Below are 14,084 nucleotides of genomic sequence, written 5' to 3'. Positions count from 1 at the left end.
ATTAGCGTAACATCTATTATTATTTTACTGTATTTAGAATCTTAAGAGATGGTAGATGATCAAGTACAAACATATATCTTTGTAATGTATTATCATCTCTTCAGGTCTTTTCTCCTCTGTTGTTGTTGTAAGCCAAACCAACTCTTTGATTTCAGTGGGCAAAGTAAACAGAACAGGCACAGAAAGCAACCCAACCTGGTGTCCCGCATACGAGATCCCCAGCTACAATCAGTGTCCCTAAAACACTTTCTCATTTTCTGGCCTACAGAAATTGGTTACTGGTAGACAAACCCCAGCTCACCCAAAGAAAACAAAGGTTTGGTTTGTGTTGCTGACTAACCCTAACCCTGAACTAACTAACGGTCGTTCTCAGGCAAGGGACCAGAGACTCTATATGCGGGACAAAAGCTCAATGATAATGACTGGCACTCTGTCAGAGTGGTCCGACGCGGTAAAAACTTCAAACTGACAGTCGATGAAGACATGTCTGAAGGTACTATTACTGGTTCTGATGCGATGAGAATATATTTGCTCTTTTTTTTACTAATAAAGAGGTGAAATCCTTTGAAATTCCTATCCTACCTTTCTCCCTCCTCCTTACCCCGTTGACCCTTCTTTTTCCCCCCTACATGTTTCTCTCTCTTTCTCTCTCTCTCTCCCTCTTTCTCTTTCTCTCTCTCTCTCTGATTCTCTGATTCTCCCTCTCTCATTCTCTCTCTCTCTGATTCTCTGATTCTCCCTCTCTCATTCTCTCTCTCCCTCTTTCTCTTTCTCTCTCTCTCTGATTCTCTGATTTTCCCTCTCTCTTTCTCTCTCTCTCTCTCTGATTCTCTGATTCTCCCTCTCTCATTCTCTCTCTCCCTCTCTTATTCTCCCTCTCATTCTCATTCTATCGCTCTCACTCTCTCTCTCTCTCCCATTCACTCTCTCTCTCTCTGTCTCTTTCTCGCTCTCTGTCTCTGTCCCCTTCTCTCTCTCCAGGCCAGATGGCAGGCGACCACACCCGTCTGGAGTTCCATAATGTGGAGACAGGCATTCTGACGGAGAAGCGTTTCATCTCGTCCTCCCCCTCCTCTTTCATTGGACACCTGCAGGTAGGACCAGCATGTACTGGCAGAAGCACGTGTTCAATCATAAATCATCATTTGGCATCTGCCAGGCACTGACCTGCACGGGAAGGAGGGGATCATGGCCAGACCAGATTACAGCCTCTGATTGGCTATTATTCCCTAACCATAGAGGCTAATCAAAGGGGTGCAATACTACTGTTCTTCAGTTGATAAAAGCAGTTCATAATATTATTAATATTAGTTTCTTCACTAGGTTATCGTGATACCAAACGCCATTATCATACTCAAAAACCAACTCGGACCTCTGACCTCTAACTCAAAAACCAACTCGTACCTCTGACCTCTAACTCAAAAACCAACTCTGACCTCTGACCTCTAACCCCTAGGGCCTGAAGTTCAACGGCATGTTCTACATTGACATGTGTAAGAATGGAGATATTGACTTCTGTGAGCTCAACGCCCGCTTTGGCATGCGCTCCATCATTGCTGACCCAGTGACCTTCAAGTCCAAGGGCAGCTATTTGGGGCTTGCTACCCTGCAGGCCTACACCACCATGCACCTGTTCTTCCAGTTCAAGACCACATCGCCGGACGGATTCATACTGTTCAACAGTGGAGACGGGAACGACTTCATTGCTGTGGAGCTGGTCAAAGGGTGAGTCACTTAGGATACCATTATTGAACTGTATTTAGTCATGTAATTAAAGGCCCAGTGTCGTCACAGTACTTTCCCCTTTTGATTTGTATCGTATTGTACAATAGCTGATGAAACTGTTTGTGAAGAAAATGTGATGTTATTTCCTGATAGTTGCTGGATGAAAATACAATCTACACAGGACCTTCAATCAGCAGGGGTGTACTCATTCTGACAAATATGCTGCAAAACCTTTCTTAAATGGAAGCAAACAAAATAGGGAGGCACCTACCTGAATTTGTCCGTTTTGCTCCGTTTACTTCCGTTTGGTTCTTAAGTGGTAAACGGTTTCTGGAATGAATAAACCCCATGTTATGCATAGACAGAGTTTTGACATGCCTGGTGACATCACCAGGCTGTATAAATAGACCAATAACAAAGAGAGTTTCAAACCTTTCTGCCATTTGAATTGATTTCTGCCATTTGAGATATCCCTCCAATTAAGTGCCTCCAATTAGCTCCCTTACTCAGACACTCCCAGACAAATGAGAATAATCTTTTTTTTTGTGCTACAAAAACTATAGTTGTTGCTTTTTGACAATTTGTATAGATAACTATTATAGTAAGGTACTTAATTGTTACCAAAAAATGATTTGATAATGAGATGAAAACGGCTGCATTGGGCTTGCAAGAGTAATGGAGTATAATGGAGTTCACCTGGCCTTGTTGGTTCAGTGTCTTTAGTTGGTGTGATAAAACTCAAATAGTCCAAGTAAAACATGAATAGTTAAGAAAATATTCACTACCAAGTTGTGAGAAATGCCAAAAGACTAGGCAAGATATTCTGAGGCAAAGGTTATCCTTCAGAATAACTTGATTATGGGTCAATTATGTAGACATCTGCCGGTCGTTTTAGCCACGTTTTAAGAAGTATATTGATTGGCGGTAAGAGGAGAAGGAGAGCTCTCACTTACATAGTGTTCCTACAATCATCTTTAATGACTGTGCCAATCCCACACTCCCCCACTTTCAATGTAGTGGGCACTACAGCTGAGTAATATCCCCTACACTCACCCACTTCAACTGAGTCCACTTCTACTCTCTGGTCTAGTAGGTACACTAACGGTCACACACGTCTGAAATGTGTCTCAAAGTAAAGTGGTGGATAAGTGTGCACTTAGGGGGAAGTGCACTTAAAAGTAGTGTGCATCCCTGTTTCCTTGTCTCTTAGTTTAGAAGTAGTGTATTTATTCAGAGTAACTTGCAGGTTACAACAAGTACAGTCATGAAGAGAGATAGATACCTGTGTACTGTTAAATGCTCTCCCAGCTGTATCCAAACCTTGGTCCCCATCCTACGTTAGTCCACTGTGTACTGTTAAATGCTCTCCCAGCTGTATCCAAACCTTGGTCCCCATCCTATGTTAGTCCACTGTGTACTGTTAAATGCTCTCCCAGCTGTATCCAAACCTTGGTCCCCATCCTATGTTAGTCCACTGTGTACTGTTAAATGCTCTCCACAGCTGTATCCAAACCTTGGTCCCCATCCTATGTTAGTCCACTGTGTACTGTTAAATGCTCTCCAAACCTTGGTCCCCATCCTACGTTAGTCAGCTGTATCCAAACCTTGGTCCCCATCCTACGTTAGTCCACTGTGTACTGTTAAATGCTCTCCCAGCTGTATCCAAACCTTGGTCCCCATCCTATGTTAGTCCACTGTGTACTGTTAAATGCTCTCCCAGCTGTATCCAAACCTTGGTCCCCATCCTATGTTAGTCCACTGTGTACTGTTAAATGCTCTCCCAGCTGTATCCAAACCTTGGTCCCCATCCTATGTTAGTCCACTGTGTACTGTTAAATGCTCTCCCAGCTGTATCCAAACCTTGGTCCCCATCCTACGTTAGTCCACTGTGTACTGTTAAATGCTCTCCCAGCTGTATCCAAACCTTCCCCATCCTATGTTAGTCCACTGTGTCCCCATCCTATGTTAGTCCACTGTGTACTGTTAAATGCTCTCCCAGCTGTATCCAAACCTTGGTCCCCATCCTACGTTAGTCCACTGTGTACTGTTAAATGTTCTCCCAGCTGTATCCAAACCTTTGTCCCCATCCTACGTTAGTCCACTGTGTACTGTTAAATGCTCTCCCAGCTGTATCCAAACCTTGGTCCCCATCCTATGTTAGTCCACTGTGTACTGTTAAATGTTCTCCCAGCTGTATCCAAACCTTGGTCCCCATCCTATGTTAGTCCACTGTGTACTGTTAAATGTTCTCCCAGCTGTATCCAAACCTTGGTCCCCATCCTATGTTAGTCCACTGTGTACTGTTAAATGCTCTCCCAGCTGTATCCAAACCTTTGTCCCCATCCTACGTTAGTCCACTGTGTACTGTTAAATGCTCTCCCAGCTGTATCCAAACCTTGGTCCCCATCCTATGTTAGTCCACTGTGTACTGTTAAATGTTCTCCCAGCTGTATCCAAACCTTGGTCCCCATCCTATGTTAGTCCACTGTGTACTGTTAAATGCTCTCCCAGCTGTATCCAAACCTTGGTCCCCATCCTATGTTAGTCCACTGTGTACTGTTAAATGCTCTCTGTATCCAGCTGTCCCCATCCAAACCACTGTGGTCCCCAGCTCCTAAGTTAGTCCACTGTGTACTGTTAAATGCTCTCCCAGCTAGTCCACTGTGTACTGTTAAATGTTCTCCCAGCTGTATCCAAACCTTGGTCCCCATCCTATGTTAGTCCACTGTGTACTGTTAAATGTTCTCCCAGCTGTATCCAAACCTTGGTCCCCATCCTATGTTAGTCCACTGTGTACTGTTAAATGCTCTCCCAGCTGTATCCAAACCTTGGTCCCCATCCTATGTTAGTCCACTGTGTACTGTTAAATGCTCTCCCAGCTGTATCCAAACCTTGGTCCCCATCCTATGTTAGTCCACTGTGTACTGTTAAATGCTCTCCCAGCTGTATCCAAACCTTGGTCCCCATCCTATGTTAGTCCACTGTGTACTGTTAAATGCTCTCCCAGCTGTATCCAAACCTTGGTCCCCATCCTATGTTAGTCCACTGTGTACTGTTAAATGTTCTCCCAGCTGTATCCAAACCTTGGTCCCCATCCTATGTTAGTCCACTGTGTACTGTTAAATGTTCTCCCAGCTGTATCCAAATGCTCTCCCAGCTGTTGGGGTCCCCATCCTATGTTAGTCCACTGTGTACTGTTAAATGTTCTCCCAGCTGTATCCAAACCTTGGTCCCCATCCTATGTTAGTCCACTGTGTACTGTTAAATGTTCTCCCAGCTGTATCCAAACCTTGGTCCCTATCCTATGTTAGTCCACTGTGTACTGTTAAATGCTTCTCCCAGCTGTATCCAAACCTTGGTCCCCATCCTATGTTAGTCCACTGTGTACTGTTAAATGCTCTCCCAGCTGTATCCAAACCTTGGTCCCCATCCTATGTTAGTCCACTGTGTACTGTTAAATGTTCTCCCAGCTGTATCCAAACCTTGGTCCCTATCCTATGTTAGTCCACTGTGTACTGTTAAATGTTCTCCCAGCTGTATCCAAACCTTGGTCCCCATCCTATGTTAGTCCACTGTGTACTGTTAAATGCTCTCCCAGTTGTATCCAAACCTTGGTCCCCATCCTATGTTAGTCCACTGTGTACTGTTAAATGTTCCCACAGCTGTATTACATCCTTGGTCCCCATCTTAGGTTTGTCCACTATGTGTTTGATCTGGGTAACGGGCCCAGTCTACTGAAGGGGAACAATGAGAGAGCTCTAAATGACAACCAGTGGCACAACGTAGTCATCACGAGGGACGCCACCAACACACACACACTGAAGGTGGATGCCAAGTCTGTCACACAGAACATCAACGGAGCCAAGAACCTAGACCTCAAAGGTAGGAGGACCAAGCTGCGAACACAGAAATCCAGTTCTGTGATACTTTTTGATTTGATTAGATTTTTGTTTTCTTTAGTTTATTGAGTAAATATTTTATAAACTTTTTTTTTAACTGCATTGTTGGTTAAGGGCTTGTACAGTGGGGCAAAAAAAGTATTTAGTCAGCCACCATTTGTGCAAGTTCTCCCACTTAAAAAGATGAGAGAGGCCTGTAATGTTCATCTTAGGTACACTTCAACTATGACAGACAAAATGAGAAAAAAAATCCAGAAAATTACATTGTAGGATTTTTTATGAATTTATTTGCAAATTATGGTGGAAAATAAGTATTTGGTCACCTACAAACAAGCAAGATTTCTGTCTCTCACAGACCTGTAACTTCTTCTTTAAGAGGCTCCTCTGTCCTCCACTCGTTACCTGTATTAATGGCACCTGTTTGAAACTTGTTATCAGTATAAAAGACACCTTTTCACAACCTCAAACAGTCACACTCCAAACTCCACTATGGCCAAGACCAAAGAGATGTCAAAGGACACCAGAAACAAAATTGTAGACCTGCACCAGGCTGGGAAGACTGAATCTGCAATAGGTAAGCAGCTTGGTTTGAAGAAATCAACTGTGGGAGCAATTATTAGGACATGGAAGACGTACAATACCACTGATAATCTCCCTCGATCTGGGGCTCCACGCATGATCTCACCCCGTGGGGTCAAAATGATCACAAGAACGGTGAGCAAAAATCCCAGAACCACACGGGGGACCTAGTGAATGACCTGCAGAGAGTTGGGACCAAAGTAACAAGGCCTACCATCAGTAACACACTACGCCGCCAGGGACTCAAATCCTGCAGTGCCAGACGTGTCCCCCTGCTTAAGCCAGTACATGTCCAGGCACGTCTGAAGTTTGCTAGAGAGCATTTGGATGATCCAGAAGAAGATTCGGAGAATGTCATATGGTCAGATGAAACCAAAATATAACTTTTTGGTAAAAACTCAACTCGTCGTGTTTGGAGACAAAGAATGTTGAGTTGCATCCAAAGAACACCATACCTACTGTGAAGCATGGGGGTGGAAACGTCATGCTTTGGGGCTGTTTTTCTGCAAAGGGACCAGGACGACTGATCCGTGTAAAGGAAAGAATGAATGGGGCCATGTATCGTGAGATTTTGAGTGAAAACCTCCTTCCATCAGCAAGGGCATTGAAGACGAAACGTGGCTGGGTCTTTCAGCATGACAATGATCCCAAACACACCGCCCGGGCAACGAAGGAGTGGCTTTGTAAGAAGCATTTCAAGGTCCTGGAGTGGCCTAGCCAGTCTCCAGATCTCAACCCCATAGAAAATCTTTGGAGGGAGTTGAAAGTCCGTGTTGCCCAGCAACAGCCCCAAAACATCACTGCTCTAGAGGAGATCTGCATGGAGGAATGGGCCAAAATACCAGCAACAGTGTGTGAAAACCTTGTGAAGACGTTCAACCTCTGTAATTGCCAACAAAGGGTATATAACAAAGTATTGAGATAAACTTTTGTTATTGACCAAATACTTATTTTCCACCATAATTTGCAAATAAATTCATAAAAAATCCTACAATGTGATTTTCTGGATTTTTTCCCCCTCATTTTGTCTGTCATAGTTGAAGTGTACCTATGATGAAAATTACAGGCCTCTCTCATCTTTTTAAGTGGGAGAACTTGCACAATTGGTGGCTGACTAGATACTTTTTTCCCCTACTGAATGTAAGCATTTCACAGTAAGGTCTACACCTGTTGTATTCGGCGCATGTGATAAATAACATTTGATTTGATTTGATTTGATTACAGTAATTGCAGTTCATTCTAATTACATGGTATTATAGACCAGACAGTCACGGAAGCCTCTATATCTTTCCATCACAGAGACATAAACACTGGCAAAAATTGCTACATTGCAATGTTCCTACTCCAGAAATAAGTCTCTCATTGTTGCCGCCTGCTATCGACCCCCCTCCGCTCCCAGCTATGCCCTGGACACCATTTGTGAATTGATCGCCCCCCATCTAGCTTCAGAGTTCATTTTGTTAGGTGACCTAAACTGGGATATGCTTAAAACCTGTTATGGCAAGGCGATCCCCGAGGGGAACTCCATCCCCCCATTCAGCTGAAAAGGTGGCGCAGGGAATTCAAAAATATTCTTTAGAAATATTTAACTTTCACACATTAACAAGTCCAATACAGCAAATGAAAGATAAACATCTTGTTCATCTACCCATCATGTCCGATTTTTTAAATGTTTTACAGCGAAAACACAAAATATATTTATGTTAGACAATCACCAAATCAAAGTAAAAACACAGCCATTTTTGAGTCACAAAAGCAGGATTAGAGATAAAATTAATCACTAACCTTTTGAAAATCTTCATCAGATGTCACTCATATGACATGTTACACAATACATTTATGTTTTGTTCGATAATATGCATATTTATATCCACAAATCTCGGTTTACATTTATGCCATGTTCAGAAATGCCTCCAAAATATCCTGAGGAATTATAGAAAGCTAAGCCAGAAAACAGAAATACTCATCATAAACTTTGACTAAAGATACATGTTCTACATATAATTAAAGATACACTGGTTCTTAATGCAACCGCTGTGTCAGATTTTTTTTAAATGTTACGAAAAAAGCCTACCATGCAATAATCTGAGACGGCGCTCAGACGTAAAAGTATTTCTCCGCCATGTTGGAGTCAACAGAAATACGAAATTACATCATAAATATTCCCTTACCTTTGATGATCTTTCATCAGAATGCAGTGCAAGGAGTCCTAGTTCCATAATAAATTGGTGTTTTGTTCCATAATGTCCAATACTAGTGTCCAATTAGCTGCATTTGCTAGCACTTTCAGCTCACGTGCCCAAAAGCTGACGCTGGTCCAGGACAACTCGCACGAAAACTTCAAAAAGATATATTCCAGGTCGAATAAACTGGTCAAACTAAGTAGAGAATGAATCTTCAGGGTGCTATTTTCATATATATCCAATAACGTTCCAACCGGATCATACGTTTTCATCTGCAGCCAAATGGAACGGCGATGGCACCCACAGAGAAATGCGCCACAGGAAAATGGCATTCTGTCGGGACAAAAAAAATAGAAAAATAATTCACTAACCTTTTGAAAATCTTCATCAGATGACAGTAATAGGACATGTTACACAGTACATTTATGTTTTTTTCAATAATATGCAATTTATATCCATAAATCTCTGTTTACAATGACGCCATGTTCAAAAAATGCTACTCAAACAGTTTTAGAAACTTCAGAGTGTTTTCTATCCAATAGTAATAATAATATGCATATATTAGCAATCTAGGACAGAGTAGGATGCAGTTCACTATGGGCACGCAACTCATCCAAAGTGAAAATACTGCCCCCTATCCTCAACAAGTTTTAACACCCCGACAGTCCTACAATCTAAGATAGATGCCCTCAATTACACACACATCATCAAGGAACCCACCAGGTATAACCCTAAATCTGTAAACATGGGCACCCTCATAGACATTATCCTGACCAACTTGCCCTCCAAATACACCTCCGCTGTTTTCAATTAGGATCTCAGCGATCACTGCCTCATTGCCTGTATCCGCTATGGGTCCGCTGTCAAACGACCACCGCTCATCACTGTCAAACGCTCCCTAATACACTTCTGAGAGCAGGCCTTTCTAATCGACCTGCCCTGTTCATAAAATGCAGAACTAAGAACAGATATTGGCCTTGGTTCACTCCAGACCTGACTGCCCTTGACCAGCACAAAAACATCCTGTGGCGGACTGCAATAGCATTGAATAGTCCCCACGATATGCAACTGTTCAGGGAAGTCAGGAACCAATACACGCAGTCAGTCAAAAGCAAAGGCTAGCTTTGTCAAGCAGAAATTTGCATCCTGTAGCTCTAACTCCCAAAAGTTTTGGGACACTGTAAAGTCCATGGAGAACAAGAACACCTCCTCCCAGCTGCCCACTGCACTGAGGCTAGGTAACACGGTCACCACTGATAAATCCATGATAATACTCGAAAATTTCACCAAGCATTTCTCAATGGCTGGCAATGCCTTCCTCCTGGCTACTCCAACCCCAGCCAACAGCTCCCCACCCCCGCAGCGACTCGCTATCTGAGCAGCTAACCGATCGCTGCAGCTGTACATTGACTTGTTTATTGTTTTATTGGCTTGTTTATTGTTTGTGTAACTCTGCGTTGTTGTCTGTGTCACACTGCTTTGCTTTATCTTGGCCAGATCACAGTTGCAAATGAGAACTTGTTCTCAACTAGCCTACCTGGTTAATTAAATAAAGGTGAAATTAAAAATAAATAGAACTAGCACACTACCATTTTATTCTAAATGGGATGCTAGTCTGAATGTTGGAACTACTCAGTTTGACAGACAATATTTGCTTATTTGACTAAGTAAAGGCATCATAATCATGACTAGATTATCCTGCCATCACATAAATGTTGTTGACACACTCTCTGACTACGTCCTTCATTTGATCTCCCCCTCCCTCCCCCCCTCCCTCCAGGGGATCTGTTTGTGGCAGGTCTGGGGCCCAACATGTATCAGAACCTTCCTAAGCTGGTGGTCTCTAGGGAGGGTTTCCAGGGCTGTCTGGCATCTGTCGATCTCAACGGCCGTCTACCTGACCTCATCAATGATGCCCTGTTCCGCTCAGGACAGATCGAACGCGGCTGTGACGGTACGACCCCTGACCTATGACCTCTTTGACTTAGGCACACATATATTATGCATCCAGTTCCAAATTGACCCCATGCACCCTATATGACTAGATCTTTGTCTTCTACTCATGGCTATGGTTTGTTCCTTGCCCACTCATACCTTCAGCCTAGTTAATTTATGGCCACTCAGGGTCACAACCTGAAGTAATTTAAATGGTATGCTGGGATCAAAGACTAGTGCATCATGTACTAGTCTAGTCAGTACACTGCCTTCCTCCACTAGGTGTTGCCAAACCATTACACTGCCGTCCTCCACTAGGTGTTGCCAAACCATTACACTGCCTTCCTCCACTAGGTGTTGCCAAACCATTACACTTCATTCCACCACTAGGTGGTGCAAAATATTACTCTGCATTCCACCACTAGGTGGTGGCAAACTATCAGTATATGAACATAGAGACAGCGTTCTCTCACATCACATTCCTACAACACACACCCCTGTCTATCCATTTGATCCCTTTTACTGTAATCTAACACATGAACACTAATTAACCACTAAACATAACCTGAAGTACTTCCCTTTACCAACACTATAATTACCTGTACATATGTATGATCTTAATTTGACCTGTATTGTCGCAACAAAATAATCCTGCAGCAACTGGATTTGAATGTTTAGTCCATACTGTTGCTTGATTGGTGGTTAGGCGATTAGCTGGTCAAAATAAGGCTACATGAAAAGTGGAATACTGTTAATTAATATAACCGTGCATAACCTTGTGTCCTGCATGCGGCACAAGAAAATTCTCAGCAACAAAAAGAGTGATCGAATTAAGATCCTACAGCTGTAACTCTACAATACCTGAATGGCTCTGAGCACTAACCTTGTGCTGCCTCACTAACACTAACTTTTTCCGCTTCTTCCTGTTCTGTTTGTTGTGTTACGGCGCTAACAAAGTTGATTTCACCAAAGCCGACCTGCAAGGTAGAAGGTTTCACTCTGACCGCTTCTCTGAGGCGCGGCTGAACTGACAGAATGCTGTGTGCAATGCATCTTGGGTGTAGCTATGACGACCATGTCCCACTGCTGGAGAGGAAGGCTCACTCTCTGAAAGTGTCAGGAGAAATGTTGGAGAAACAGAAGGAACAGAAAGCAGAGAGCCTTAAGAGGAAGCATGGATGAGAAAAGCTGTAGCGGGAGAGAAATAGATTGAGAGAGAAAGAGAGAAAATCTTATAAGATTGAGTGATAGTGAGAGGCAGAGAGGCTGAGAGGCCGAGAGGTAGAGACAGAGAGATTGTCAGGGAAAGAGATAAATCGAGGAGAAGGTGAAAAACAATCAATTCAACCCATCCACAGAGAAGCCTATCCATAAAACATGAGATCCATTTCCAGGCCCAGGGCTTCATGTAGTACTGTTACTACATTGTCTTACCAGTCGTGGTTGATGTCTACCTGTCTTTGTATAGCAAATTCATTTATTTCATTAGGAAAAGTTGAGATGTACTGAAAAGTATAGCAAATCCTGCAACTGCGCTTCAACAGCTTCAGAGTGCTGCTAGTCAACCATCTCTCAGCCTCTATCTCTCGCTCTCTCTCAGCCTCCCTTTATCTCTTTCTCTCAACCCTGTCACACTCCTTCCTTCTTTTCTCTGGTGAGAAGAGAAGGTGCTGTTTCAGAGAGCGAGTCTTCTCCAATAAAGACAGGGTCGTGGTGACTGAATACCACCGCTCTTCATTACACAGTAAAGGCACTTTCAGCCAGCAACTATAGTTCTCCTTTTTCTGTCCCACCTCCAAGTTATTCTCTTGTCTCACATATCATCTTGCACAAGACTATTGCACTTAAACAACTGTTTATTTGCAGTTGTTTATGTTTCTTGTTTTTTTGTATTTTTGTATTTTTTTTGTTTTTCTTTAAATCTTTTCTCTTTGGAGGTTTTTGAAAAGGTTTTGTATGTTATTTGTTTAATCCAGACGGATTGACTATGTACATATAATGCAGAGTTCTTGTCTACATTCCCTCTTAGAAAAGTATTCAGAAGTGTGAGATATGTGTGGTGGTGGTTGGTGGAGAATGGAATACACACATCCAGTTTGACTTTGAATGCCCTGTGCAAGTGACACATCATACTTCCCTGTTTGTGTCCTTGGACTTTTGAATGGGCTTGACGATTATACAGTATCATCGAATTCATAAAAACGCGGTTCAAGAAGGCAAATATGAAACTATATTCGTGCTTGTGGATGAATTTGCCAGATGCCTTTCATTACGTTTTTGCGCTGAAGACTATCGCTTTACGTTTTTGACCATTGAATACCATTCAAAAACCCAACAACAATCCAAAACGACAAGGTCCCTTGCATATTGTATACCCCTTCAAACTGTCTCAATGGAGTGCATACTCAGGAATATGCACTACTGTACTGCACACTCTAAAGTCTTCATTTGTTCTTGTTTACTGTTCTTGTTCTGAACTATATGTGTTGCAATTCTATAGTGTTGTAAATCTAAAGTGTTGCAAATACGTAGTGTTGTAAATCTATAGGTTTGTAAGTCTATAGGGTTGCAATTATATAGTGGTGTAAATCTATAGTGGTGTAAATATATAGTGTTGTAAATATATAGTGGTGTAAATCTATAGTGGTGTAAATCTATAGGTTTGTAAGTCTATAGGGTTGCAATTATATAGTGGTGTAAATCTATAGTGTTGTAAATCTATAGGTTTGTAAGTCTATAGGGTTGCAATTATATAGTGGTGTAAATCTATAGTGGTGTAAATATATAGTGTTGTAAATATATAGTGTTGTAAATATATAGTGTTGTAAATATATAGTATTGTAAATCTGTAGTATTGTAAGTCTATAGTATTGTAAATCTATAGTGTTGTAAGTCTATAGTGTTATAAATCTATAGTGTTGTAAATCTATAGTGGTGTAAGTCTATAGTGTAATATATAGTATTGTGAATCTACAGTATTGTAATTATATAGGCGTACATCTATAGTGTTGTAAATGTATAGTGTTTCAATTCTATAGTTGTACATCTATAGTGTCGTAAATCTATACATGTAAATATATAGTATTGTAAATATATAGTGTTGTAAATCTATAGTGTTGTAAATCTATAGTGTTGTAAATCCATTGTGTTGTAAATCTATAGTATTGTAAATCTGTAGTATTGTAAGTCTATAGTATTGTACATCTATAGTGTTGTAAATCTATAGAATTGTAAATCTGTAGCATTGTAAATCTATAGTGTTGTAAATCTATAGTGTCGTAAATCTATAGTGGTGTAAATCTATAGTGTCGTAAATATATAGTATTGTAAATATATAGTATTGTAAATCTATAGTATTGTAAATTTATAGTATTGTAAATGTATAGTATTTTACATTTATAGTGTTGTAAATCTATATTGTTGTAACTATATAGTATTCTAAATCTATAGTATTGTAAATCTATAGTATTGTAAATTTATAGTATTGTAAATCTATAGTATTTTACATTTATAGTGTTGTAAATCTATATTGTTGTAAATATATAGTATTGTAAATCTATAGTGTTATAAATCTATAGTATTGTAAATCTATAGTATTGTAAATCTATAGTGTAGTAAATCTATAGCGTTATAAATCTATAGTATTGTAAATCTATATTATTGTAAATCTATAGTATTGTAAATCTATAGTGTAGTAAATCTATAGTGTTATAAATCTATAGTATTGTAAATCTATAGTATTGTAAATCTATAGTATTGTAAA

General features: G+C 41.0%; 1 protein-coding gene across 1 annotated transcript in view; it reads left to right on the top strand.

Moving 5' to 3' along the window:
* LOC112238794 (neurexin-3b-like) overlaps nt 1–14,084 on the top strand; it is a 448,602-nt gene that overhangs the window by 85,139 nt on the left and 349,379 nt on the right. The window contains exons 9-14 of the mRNA XM_042300534.1: nt 374–493; nt 982–1,094; nt 1,457–1,725; nt 5,417–5,607; nt 10,167–10,340; nt 11,279–11,305. Of these exons, the coding sequence (XP_042156468.1) occupies nt 374–493; nt 982–1,094; nt 1,457–1,725; nt 5,417–5,607; nt 10,167–10,340; nt 11,279–11,305 (894 nt within the window). The remainder of the gene's footprint in view (nt 1–373; nt 494–981; nt 1,095–1,456; nt 1,726–5,416; nt 5,608–10,166; nt 10,341–11,278; nt 11,306–14,084) is intronic.

The sequence above is a fragment of the Oncorhynchus tshawytscha genome, linkage group LG18 (assembly GCF_018296145.1).
Source record: "Oncorhynchus tshawytscha isolate Ot180627B linkage group LG18, Otsh_v2.0, whole genome shotgun sequence".
NCBI classification, from domain to species: domain Eukaryota; kingdom Metazoa; phylum Chordata; class Actinopteri; order Salmoniformes; family Salmonidae; genus Oncorhynchus; species Oncorhynchus tshawytscha.
This window is presented reverse-complemented; position numbering and strand designations above follow the sequence as displayed.